The 12,768-nt window shown below is 35.9% G+C and overlaps 2 protein-coding genes across 2 annotated transcripts; both read right to left on the bottom strand.

Annotated features, from left to right (window-relative positions):
• Nucleotides 1-3,672: 3,672 nt before the first annotated feature.
• Nucleotides 3,673-5,745, bottom strand: LOC126791950 (uncharacterized). The gene is made up of 3 exons (XM_050518455.1): nt 4,974-5,745; nt 4,266-4,337; nt 3,673-4,135 (listed from the first exon to the last, which is right to left on the bottom strand). Exons 1-3 carry the CDS (start codon nt 5,181-5,183, stop codon nt 4,055-4,057), a joined length of 363 nt encoding a protein of 120 aa, XP_050374412.1. The 5' UTR covers nt 5,184-5,745; the 3' UTR covers nt 3,673-4,054.
• Nucleotides 5,746-7,878: 2,133 nt separating this feature from the next.
• LOC126791949 (uncharacterized) lies at nt 7,879-9,348 on the bottom strand. Its single transcript, XM_050518454.1, has 3 exons — nt 8,559-9,348; nt 8,288-8,359; nt 7,879-8,194 (listed from the first exon to the last, which is right to left on the bottom strand). Exons 1-3 carry the CDS (start codon nt 9,060-9,062, stop codon nt 8,114-8,116), a joined length of 657 nt encoding a protein of 218 aa, XP_050374411.1. The 5' UTR covers nt 9,063-9,348; the 3' UTR covers nt 7,879-8,113.
• Between the last annotated feature and the right edge of the window lie 3,420 nt (nt 9,349-12,768).

The following is a 12,768-nucleotide window of genomic DNA, read 5'->3' as shown; positions in this document are numbered from 1 at the left end:
TTTTGGGGTCGTTACAAATATAGCGTCTCATAAGCATGAAAAACATGTGACTTAAACTTTGCCCTAGGTGCCTCATGTCTTGGGGTCATGGAATATTCTTGGCATGAGATCCTTTTCCGTAAAGGCAGGGTAGAATCTGAGATTTCAAGACCTGAGGCGAGATCCAAAAATGGTGCCCTCGTGTTTAGTAAAAAAAACCTATAAATAATATAATATTGAAATTAACCATTCATCTAAATTCAGAAAATCATAATAATTATTTATATGTATCAATAATCAATTACATTGGGAGAGAGATAAAACCATTTAGAAAACTCAGATACCATGTAGAATATGACTCTTCTTACATTAAATGAAGATTATAGTTTTAAAGTGCAAGCATATAATTACAAGATCCTCATGATTTGCATAACGAATATACAAGATGTTATTAGCAATATACATTTAATGACTTAATTCCAAGGCTTTGATTAAAGGAGGAATGCGTGATTATGATTTAACATATTGCATATATATGTATTCCTATGTATCCCTCAAAAAAATTGGGCAAGGTTTTGGGGCCAGAGGTGACCGCTGCTGCAGCCTCACCTCAGGTCCGGGGCTGGGTAAAGGTTTGCGTCGTGCACGTCAAAGACTCATTGATGATACTTCTTGCCCTTTTGGGTCCGAAATGCGATCACTCGTCTAATTAGACAAAGATTAATTTCCAAGTGGGTTGAAAAACCAAGATATGCTAGGTAATGCTCATATACCCGATGCCAGATTGTGATAATTCTGTTATCATATAATCAGATTAATACGCTTGTCTTCTGATTTGTGATTGTGTTGTGTGAGTGTGTCGTTATCATATAATATGAATGTCGACGTTAATCTCAGAATACCGCGCCATACAAAAGGTGGTATGAAGAAAAAGAAGGGAAGAAATTTCCCACTTATACATCAATTATGGTCTTCAATTCTTGTAGTAACCAAAGAAAAGCAGACCAAGGGGGCATAGAATTAACTCATACTTTTTAGAGCTAGAGTGCTTGCTAACATGATGTACGAGAAATACGGCTGTAAGTAGGCTCGAGCCGCTTTTACTCGGCTCGTGTTCGGCTCGCTTTTAGCCCGTTCGGTTCGAGCTTGTAAAGTTAAATGAGCCGAGTTTGAGCTCAATATTAAGTCCGACCTTGAAAATGAATCGAGCTTGAACAATAAATATTCGGCTCATTTGACTCGTTGAGCTCGCCAGCTAGCTCAGGCTTGTTAAAAGCTCGGCTCGTGAATAAACCTTTACTCTTGAACTTTTATAGTATATATAAAGTAGAATTTTTATATAAGAAATAATATTAAAAAATAATATTAATTCTAAAGAACTGAAAGACTTATTTCTAGAATAATTAGTTAAAGACTTTAAGTTCAATAACGAGTTTGATTTATTATTTTTAGTTTATTACAAATATAAAGGATTTTGTGTGATACTATGACATTAGATTTAAAAAATTTCTTTTTAATTTCTAAATTTTAAAATTTTAATTTCATATGATTCAAAGCCGCTCAATTTGAGTTTGACCTCATCTAATAAAATGAGCCGGCCCGAGCTCAGCTCGAGCTTTTACTAGAAGTAGAGATTGATCCATGCCTAGGCGTCAAGCCGTGTAGGACTAGCCACTATAGCGACCCGACTCTCTATATATGATAATTGGTTGAAGACAGACTAGTCATCTACTACAGGATTCTCTGACCAATAGAGATGGAAATCAACCGCCTCGCCCCCTCTCACTATCTTATAGCAGACAACTATTTCAAGCCGAGCCGAAGTTGAACATGAAACACAAAAATCAAATTTTGACCCGGTTCGAACTCGATCGAATGAAAACGAGCCAAACATGATCAACATATTATTCAGCTCGGCTCAACTCATTTATACCCCTAACGAGAAATAATACAAAAGTATAGAGCAAAATAGAGAATATCTCTCTAGATTGATGGGAGCTAGCTAGCCTCTATATATAGAGAACTACATACTACCTTTATGAATCCTATATATTGAATAAAAAAACGAATTACTACATGAGACTTGATGTTCCTATTTTCATAAATTAAAAGTGATTTGGCTTTATTAAAATTCAAATTCAATTATGTGGCTAAGCCTGTAATTAAGCCATGAGGTTTTCATGCAAGGAAAAGGTGGAAACATAGTAGAGATTAGACATGCATATATGAGATGTTATCCTCTCTTCATGTATTAAGATCATGAAGAGACGATCCTTAATTAGTAGATTTTGGTCGCTCAATGACAACGGTAACAAAAGGAGAAGAGGATATTCACCTCCGATTAGAGTTGGCAAACGGGCCGGGCCGGTCCATTTTAAACAGGTCAAAACCGTGTTTGTGCCGGCCTATTTATTTATCGTGCCGGGTTCGGGCCGTGCCATTTGCTTAAATTTTAAGCTCGGTCCGGTTCCCGGCCCACGGCGCAAGCTCATGTCGGGCCGGGGCCGGACCCGTGTCGGGCCAAGAAGCGGGTCGGCCCGGCCCATTAGCATTATATGACAAAATTAAAATAAAAAATATTATGTACTTTGAATGTTTGTTTTATATAACTATTTAGAGTAGTAAAATAAATAAAATACTACAACACATTTCATAATCTTATTTTTAAAATGTTACGTCTCTCAAAATAATGACGTTTTATTCAGTATTTTGATAATATTTGTGCAATATTGTAGTTAAAATAATGAAATAATCAATATATTTTAATTAAAAAAATATAATATTTAAGTTTAATAATGATAATTATTTAAATATTGATATAAATAATATAAAATTATGTGTTTAACGGGCCGGCCCATGAATTAATCGTGCTCGGGTCGGGCCGGGCCCATGGGCCAAAATATATCGGCCCGGCCCGGTCCATTACAATAACGGGCCGGGCCAATTTTTAACGTGCCAGGTCCGGGCCGGGCTCGGGCTTTTGGGCCCATTTGCCACCTCTACATCCGATTATAACACAATCAACAATCGTAACAAAACACCAATCGGGGAAATAATTAGTAGGGCTGTCAATTTCGACACGACCCGATAATACGACTCGAAACCCGCACGAAATAACGCGGGTTGAACCCACACGATTAAAAAGCGGGTCAGCGGCAGGTCAAGCCGCCATGACCCATTTAATAAACGGGTTAACCCGCTAACACGAAATGAACTCGCATGACACGTTTAATAAAAGAGTCGAACTAAATTCTATATAAAATACACGTACACAAGCTATTTAAAATGGTAATATTATATGTATATAAAAGTTTAGTAAGTTTTTCTCATTTTGAACTAGAATTTTGGGTAATACAATGAATTTTTTTATTTGATTATTGTTTTAGTTAGTTATCTTATCTAAAACGACAAATATATTTATTAAATGGGTTAAACGGGTTGAAAAAGGGTAACCCGTTTAATAAATAGGTTGAGTTTGAGTTTAAATTTTTAACACGATTATTAAATGGGTTGGGTTTGGGTTTACATTTTATAACACGCGAGACACCTTGACCCGACACGACCCATTGACAGCCCTAATAATTAGGTATTATGGAAGAAAAAGGTGGAAACATGATATAAATTAGAGATATGAGATGTTATCCGATCCTTTTCATGTATTAAGATCATGAAGAGATTATACCCTTAGGCCTTAGTAGATATTGGTCGCTCAATGACAAGGTATTAGAACACCATCAAAAATCGTATACAGTACACTAAAAGGGGAAATAACTTAATTTTGATTGAACCAACACAAATGAATATGGACGATTTTTGTGCAATTGTTGAAAATATGCCTATAAGCTCCGTCCATAGAAAAAGGGGCAGACGAACTAGATGAGAAGCCATACGATACAATGCTAAATAGTACCACTTCCCTGGAGAGTGCATCACATTTGTAGTTAACCGGACAACGTACTAGTAATGAAATGAATACACCCAAACCATTATGTCTCAAAGTCCCAGGAAACGATACTGCAGACAGACTTCAAATTTCAACACTGTCACTGTGCATCCAAAAACTTATGTTATGACGTTACATAATAGCACAATTAGTAACCAAATTTGCTGTAGCAAGACCGGCCTCCAATAGACGAAATGCTTGGTACCATTTTCTCTGAAATTAAACAAGTTAAAAGAGAAAATTTACATTTATTAACAAGTTTCTGAGCTTAATTTAGTAACATTTGACATCAACTGCATGTCTAGCTATAATGAGATGAAATCGATCAAATATACGTACTCACCCTCTGAGGTGTAGGTTGAACGTAATAACTGTTATAAATCACCGTAGAACTCTGTGGCTGCGGAGCCATTGCCTACATTAACAAGAACCAAATCATTATCAGCGATAGTAAGAACTCATATGAGTTTACACTTCACAGCATGATTAATTGAAATTAAATAGTAAAATGTATGCACGAAGAACACGTACTCATATATATAGATGGGATAATCAAGATAACCCCAAAGGATCGTCCAAGTTATCCTGATTAGTTCTTAACTTGATCTATACTAACTGATCGAAGAACACGTACTCATATATATAGATGGGATAATCGCTAATATGTCAAGTTAACCCAAAATTAGTTCTTTTGATTAAAACAACCTAATGAAATTTTGTATTATTACTAATTAAGCACATCTGAATCAATAAAAGTTTTAGGTAATAAATATAAGCAGTACGTACGTGAAGAAAAATATTTTTAGTCAAATTATATAACGAAAATGAGAAATTGATATTTGAAGTTCATCGATCATAATGTTTGGTCTAGAGTGCTCATAACTCAAGAATGACGTACTCCCAAGTCCCAATTAGAACAAAATGTTGCTGATGAAAAAATGATATATATCAGGAAGAAAATGAAAATTATGTAAGACCCCATCAGCTCTCTACTAGCTAGATGGTTCTAGGCAAGATTATGATCTACTTAAATATTCTAAAATATATTTACCGGATGACTTGAACAAGAAGGAGGAGGAGGAATGCATCTTTTGGCCCGTAGCAATATATGATTATCCAAGAAGTATGAATGATGGTGATTAAAATTCCAATTGCGATAGCAAACAGCACAAAGATCATAAGTGTTGTGATCAGCACCATCAAAGCACGCGACGCAAGTAAAGTACAACCCACAGAGGTAGACGCTGCACCCCCGGCACATCACACACCTTGCTTTGATGATGTAGTAGAAAGTGAGCACTTCCTCGAAGTCCAGGCCACCGTCGCGGTTGCGGTCGAGCTTTTGAAGAAGTTCGGGTCGTTAAGAATCCATTTGTGGCCACTTTGTTCCAGAAAGTCGTTGAACTCGGAGAAGCTGATCCGGTTATCAACGTTTGTGTCCATGGATTTGAAGAAAGACCATGCTACTGCCATGGTCGTAGTATGCTAAAGCTGCTGCGTGTAGTTGTTCCATTTCCATGGGATCTGTTTGTTTGGAGATCAATTTCTGCTGTAGCTTGAAGGAAGGAGCTGATATATATGGTCGAAAATGGGAAGATATATAGTTTGATCCAATGAAATTGACTAATTTATGGTCCAGAAATCGGCCATATATAGTTGACTATATATGATCTAACAAGAGCTTTCTGCTTAAATACTCGTCCTTCGATTAATATAAATCAAACTCAAATCGAGCAGAAACTTAATTTGAGAGGAATATATTAGTAGTAAAGGAATTAGACAAACGTATCCAAGTTTTAAGACACGGAGTACTAAAGATCAACCAAACTATAGGAACTGTTGAGTACGTCATTTGAAATAAACATTGAAAACAGATCGACAATTTCTAACAAAACGAAGCGGTAATATTGAACGAGCATTACGAAGTAGTATGCATATATATAATTTATATATACATATATATACAGAGCCCTTCGGATTATGTTTTTAATATTTTAAACTAAAAAAAGATCCCACACGTATATATATATATATATATATATATATATGGAGGCCCTTTTTTAGTTTAAAAAGGGGTATGTACGATCAGCATCTTTAAGTCTTTAACTTGAGTTAAACATGTACGCGAACCATTCGCAGTATAGTAGGAAGACTTAGACATGGTCCATTACACAGAAAGGCAAAGAACCTGGACGAAAGTTAATTAAAGATGCTCTTTCATGGCTACTTAATTGCATCCATCAAGTCAAGTCAACTCCTTCTTCTCAACCAAAAAAACAAATTCAACAGTTTGTTCTCAATCAAACACAGTGTTTAATTGGTCTCAGCAGAACCACAGGCCACATCTTCCTTTTTCTCTTTTTGTTTTTCATCTAGATATAGTTTTTTATGGGATAAAGATGTAGTTGATTTGATCCATATATAATCAATTGATTGTTTTCTTTTTTCTTTTCCATGTTGGGATTTAATTAATAAGAGTTACAATAATTTAGTTAAATTATTGCACGCAATAGAGGTAATGCGCATATTTTAATGCAGGTTTCTAATTTTTGCGTTGAATTACATACAATTTTAGGGTTCTATTTAGGATTACTAATTCCTGCAGCTTCATAAACTGTATTATGCATATAAGTCGAGATAGACTGAGTTTTCTCGAAATTTATACTTTCAAATATTGGGTTGCCAATTCATTTCTTGGTCATGCAAAGCTAAGAAAGTCGACACCCACGTAAGGCTATAAACGGTTTCAAAACAGTCAAAAATAGGTGAAACCGTAAACCGAACCGTGTTATTTAAACGGTTCGGTTCTTGTATTTTTCAGAATATGAACCGTTTGGTTCGGTTCCTAACGGTTCCAAAAAAAATTGTCTTAAATTTAAGACTGATGTTAGTTTGAGCATATCATACTTATATCTGGTGACAAGAAATTGGGAAAGATTGATAATTCGAGACAAGATAATTCCAAACCAGGGCATAGTCTCTGTCCTCCACCAAATGGAGTATAACTAGTACTTTAGTTTAAAGCAATTTCTCCCTTTTGCAAACGGTTCCGGTCCCAAAACGGTTCCGAACGGTTCCAAACGGTTCATATACATTTTAGATTTTAGAACCGAACCGAACTGTTTTAAAAACGGTTCGGTTCTACTGTATAACTATATTTTTTTTTCTAGGAACCGAACTGAACTACTGTTAAACGGTTCAGTTCCAACAGTTTCTTCAGGAACCGGAACCGATTAACAGCCCTACACCCACGTACTCTCATGAACTTCCACACTCAATTAATAATAATACCGTGTACCTCTTCAATTCTTAAAAACCCCAAACCCTAATTATATTACCTATTATGTATCACATTTTCTAAATTTGATTCCCTAGCTAGCTTCATTATTATCCTACCTCGCTGGATGAGAAGTCGTCGGCCTGATGACCACCTTATGATTATATAGAGATCGTTCAGCTATATATGTCGGCAATCGATCGACCATCTGATCGGTGTTATTTGGAAGCAAATGATGTGTGAGAGTGATGGAAACACTTTTTTTTTTGATACAGGAAACAGTATATTTTTGTTCTTGTCGTTTATTTGGAGAAACCCATAATACCATACTTGCTTGATTGAAACAATAAGCAAAACGGGTATGACAGGAAGATTAATTAATACTTACATAAAAATGAATCTCAAACGATGAAGCTCAATTGTAACCTCAATTTTGTATCTTAAACCTCGTCAAGCTGTAAATAACGAAAAGGGAAAAGAAAATTGAAGCTCAAACGATGAAGCTCAATTGTAACCTCAATTTTGTATCTTAAACCTCGTCAAACTGTAAATAACGAAAAGGGAAAAGAAAATTGAAGCTCAAACGATGAAGCTCAATTGTAACCTCAATTTTGTATATTAAACCTCGTCAAGCTGTAAATAACGAAAAGGGAAAAGAAAAAGGACAAAAGATTTATTTCCATATTATCTTTGGTTACATGCATGGAGTCATTGAAGCGGAAAGGAAATGTATGATCTTTGAACCTCTAGCCCTCTACCTTCATACATTTAATGGCGTGTGCAATTGAATCCTCTAATGGCTGTCTGTGATCAATTCTCCATTGATCGTTTTATTTTCCAGCAATCGTAAGCATCAATTAGACACCGAATTTGGTCTCCAACAGTAAACCCTTTTAATTTGCAATGATACTTAGCTACATGATTGTACAATTAGCAGCCACACTTGCAGCAGCAAGAGACATCTCAAACACGCGAAATACTTGGAACCAACTATGCTGCAAATACAATGACAAAAGAAATTTGAACCACTTTAATTTGGTTTTGTCACCTTTGTGTTGAAATTATGTCATAAAATCGACAGCACTTACCCTTTCAGGTGCAGCAGCAATGTAGTAATTGATGTTATTATAGACTGCTGGAGGTGGAGGTGGAGTCATTGTCTGCATTGCATTACCAACTCTAACATCAATGAATTATGCAAAATAAGAAAGCTCGTACAGACAATTAAATGAAAATTAATCAGCAAGTGCATAATTTCGATCTATAGTAGTGTTGCTACTTATGTTAAAGAAAACTTTTCATTCTTTTTACTATCTAGCTTGCTATTCTATCACAGTTATATATATAATTAGGCCGTACCTTGTTGAGGTCTGGTTTAACATACGGAGAAAGGCCTCGTTTGGAACGCAGAAATACATGATTATCCAAGAAGTAGGTGTGGTTCTGGTGGTGATGGTAATTCCGTTTGCGGTAGCAGGTAGCACAAAGATCAAAGGTAGAATGATGCTCATGAGTCCCGTCAAAGCAAGCAACGCAAGTGAAATACAAACCGCAGAGGTGTATGCCGCAGTGGTACCCTTGGCATCGAATGTACCTCGTTTTAATGATGTAGTAGAAAGTGAGAACTTCCCCAAAATCAAGTCCTCCATCGCCGTTGCGGTCGAGTCTCTTGAAGAAGTTTGGGTCGTTAATAATCCAGTTGTAGCCGCTTTGCTGGAGGAAGTCATTAAACTCCAGGCAGCTGATTTTACCATCCCCATTGGTGTCCATAGATCGGAAGAAAGACCCTGCCAGATCCCGAAGATGTTGAGTTCCATTTTCGTAGTATGCTAGAGCTGCTGCATGTAGTTCTTCCATCGCCATAGCTAACTACTATAGCTAAACAGAACGATATACCAGCTACTTGATAAGCTAGTTAGCTCGATCTTTGTTTGAATGGAAACCCAAAATAAGGTACTGATCGATGCTATGTATAGTGGAATTAGCTGGATGAATGCAGCGTTAGGTAGGTTAATAATGACAGAAATCTATAAGCATAAGGAGGCATACAGTAGTTGACATATATATTCGAGTCACAGAGACTTCTAGCTAGCTTCACAATAAAGTATTAACTAATTGGAAATGATCTAGCTGAATTGAATGCATGTTGTTATTCGATCGATCAAAGAAAAGCCTGAAGACACAGTCGAAGACAGAAAATTAAGCTCTTTAACATGGCTATAAGGCCACTTGTATCAAGTCAATTCCTCCATCTCACCTAATTAAGAAGTCAACTGATCGATATCGTTGCGTTACGCAAGTCGTCGTGAAATTTCTTAAACGGTACAAACTCATCATACACTGATACGCGGAATCAATCGTCAAGTTGGAAATTAACATGTATACAGATATCCCCTAATAATTGCCCCAGCATGTCTTTTATACATTTTTTAATTTCCTTATTTGGATATCTTAAATCATGAGGTAACTTTTGCAGCTGGTGAATCATCTGGGGCAAAAATGTGTTACTGCATGTTGTTTTGCAGCATAGGTTTTGATCGATCGGGGTTTTGGCATGGTTTGAGCAGTGGTCAGTGGGATCGGAGACGGTGGGCAATAATGAGCTTGTTTCAACGGAGCGTGACAATGCCAGCTTCGGCTTGTCTCAAGTTAATCAACACATAGATCAAGACTCAGTTTAGTCCAAAAGATGACCAAACCATGTCCAAGCCTTAGCTCTAAGACACCAGTGTCATTAACTCTTTATATCAAGCTGGGAAGAGAAGACGAAGACTTTTGATGGGTGATTATCCAGCACGGTTCGTGAAATAAAAGCATCCTCTCATCCTCTTCTGTTTTTCATGGTGACGATCACACGCGCCTAGTCAAATCCATAATATTGTGGTCTTCCGTAAGGTGGTTTTTATCTTTGAGGTGATTATTTTACTAGCCAGGTCATCAAACAAATAGGACTACTAATTTCTAAACTTGTTACACAAAATAAAGTTTTTTTATATAGATAACACACATATAGGATAAAACAACGGCCATAAAACTACTTACATCAATACCGAACTGCTATTAAGGTATCAAGATAGTATAGTTGAATCTTAATGTTCGATAAATTAATAATTTTAATAAAATAATATTTTTTTCCGGTCTCGACTTGGGACAAGTGTATATTACTATGAATCTCTCTAAATGCATAAGTTAATAATTTTTTTGAAATCTTTTTATGTCCCATCAAATATATAAAGTAATAATTAATCTAATAATATTTAAAAAATAGCTAAAATGATTATAATTGATTAAATATTTAAAAGAAACAATGAATATATTTAATAATACAAATTACAAAAAATAATATTTAAACTTACAATTTTAAAGTTATTAGAGTTACTTTTAGACTTGAAATTATACCAAATTTAGAAAGTGAATAAATATATAATCCTACCTAAAAATAAACATAAGAGTATCAAACACTTGGTTGTAGTAGTGGATAAGATCTAGTGCAGTTTAAGCAAAGTCTCGAACCCGAGACCTTGTGAATGCAGCACTGAGTGTTGGGAGAGCTATCCCCTCCATTCTGAGGTCTTCCAGACTCGCGGGTTAATCCCCATCAGTTCTCAAAGAGGACTGGATTGGGGATTCCTTCAAGTAACTGAAAAGAAAAATTAAACATAATAGTCAAACTAAAAGATTATCATTAATTCAGCTGGAATAACAATGAGCTCTCTACAAAATAATAATTTATTAATTTATTAATAAATAAATAAATTATTCATCTATTAATAATATAATAATCATGTTAATTAAATTAATAATTTCTTCCGATTTTGATATTATTCATTTATAAAGGTTTTACTTTAATAGACAAGTAGTAAGACCATTAATTGTCTTCATTGCTAACAACTAAGTTTGAAACAACAGAGCCTCAAACAAAACAAACAAAAACACATAAACAAGGTTGATTTGCAATGCACAAAATAAAATCTTACAAGATAATAAAATTGAATAGGGCGGGATCATTGAAAAACAGTATAATAAAAGTGCATCGTATTTCTCCCTCACTTGAGAATGAAAAAACAATACGCACGGCTACACATTATCACATACCATACACTACGATTGTTGTAGCCTCACCTACTGAAATTTATATGATAAACATACATCACAAATAGCCTAGGTGAATATGGTGATCATCAGTTAATCACAAGTTCACGACTAAATCCTTGAAAAGTTGTATTTGTACGTATTGCTGATTTGCTCAATTTAGAGAATCACACACTGAGACACAGAACCGGTAACAAAACTTTTGACCAAAAAAGAACTGGTAACAAATATATTTCCCAGGGCAAGTGCCAGCTCCGTCGCCTTGATTTCTTTCTTCCCTGCACTACTTCCCTGAAAACATATCCATACATGAATATATTGAAAGAAGGATAGAATTCATTCATTCGCAAGCACGCTTGGGGTGCGTGAATGTTAGCTCTCATCAACATTTTAATTAGTTAAAAATTGAGGAGAGTGATGGAGGAAGATAATTACATGTTTAGGCTTTGGATTCATGGGAACTAGAGCGTTGGATGTGGAGCCATTACTCGCCTCCGGTTTACTGGATGTGGAACTGCTTGGCTTTGGTGGTAGTTTAGGAGGAGAAGAAGAATAAGCTTTTGCTTGTCTTGTAGTTACTGTACTACTGCCACTGCTACCTTTTTCATACTTATTGATCCAGAAAACTCAGTTACCTTTAGCTGCATTGCATATTGTAAGAAGAATCGCATTGCACTTATAAAGCCTAATTATAATGAGTTTATTATGCATGATCAAACAAGTGAACTCATGCAACAAATTAAACAATTATATATGGAATATTTACCTCATTGTTAATTATGCTTGTTGCTTATTGATGTAGCTTCAAGCTCAGAGCTTCCCTCCTCTTGGCTTCTGGCAGAAGATAATTATCAAGGAATTTTTTGTGCCGGTGATCATACTTGCCGTCAAGATAACAGGAAGCACAAACGTTGAATGTATGGGTGGAATTATCGTAGCATTTGACGCAAGTGAAATAGCTCTTCCCTTGATGAAATTTTTGCAGTCCCCATTACAGAATGGTCTCCCACTATAAAGTATGTAGAGGAGAGTCATCACGTCCATGAAATCCAGATCCTCTCTTTCTTCCTTGTTCAGCACATCAAAGAAACTTTGGTTGCTCATATGTGCGCAATAATCTTCATTCGTCTTCATGTATTTTATGAAATTTTGCCGGCTCACTCGTCCTCTGCATCACGACCCATCTTCTGGAATAGAAGTTCTAATGCCGTATGTCATGTCTTCCGACGCTTCACGGTAATATGCTAAGGCAGTTTGTCGCAGCTCCTCCATAGATGACCAAACGGCAAGATTTTATGGTTGTTTCTGGAGTTGATGAGTAACTAGATAGTGAGGTTCACGTACTCTCATGTGGTTTATTGTTTTATACAACTATATATACTGTAGCTAGGTCGTAGTTTCTAAGCAATTTCCTGAAACTTGAAGAGCACGAATAAAGCAAGTCCTGTCTCTATTGAATTCCTGAGTCTCCATCGCG

This window comes from Argentina anserina, chromosome 4 (assembly GCF_933775445.1).
Source record: "Argentina anserina chromosome 4, drPotAnse1.1, whole genome shotgun sequence".
Taxonomy (NCBI): Eukaryota; Viridiplantae; Streptophyta; class Magnoliopsida; order Rosales; family Rosaceae; genus Argentina; species Argentina anserina.
This window is presented reverse-complemented; position numbering and strand designations above follow the sequence as displayed.

Coding starts and splice junctions, on each gene's coding strand:
- LOC126791950 (XM_050518455.1), bottom strand. CDS start 5,183: ATGTGCCGGGGGTGCAGCGTCTACCTCTGTGGGTTGTACTTTACTTGC. Junction 4,338..4,973: donor CTTCTTGTTCAAGTCATCCG/GTAAATATATTT, acceptor TTGTTAATGTAG/GCAATGGCTCCGCAGCCACA. Junction 4,136..4,265: donor TTCAACCTACACCTCAGAGG/GTGAGTACGTAT, acceptor GTTTAATTTCAG/AGAAAATGGTACCAAGCATT.
- LOC126791949 (XM_050518454.1), bottom strand. CDS start 9,062: ATGGCGATGGAAGAACTACATGCAGCAGCTCTAGCATACTACGAAAAT. Junction 8,360..8,558: donor TTAAACCAGACCTCAACAAG/GTACGGCCTAAT, acceptor AATGCAATGCAG/ACAATGACTCCACCTCCACC. Junction 8,195..8,287: donor TTGCTGCTGCACCTGAAAGG/GTAAGTGCTGTC, acceptor TTGTATTTGCAG/CATAGTTGGTTCCAAGTATT.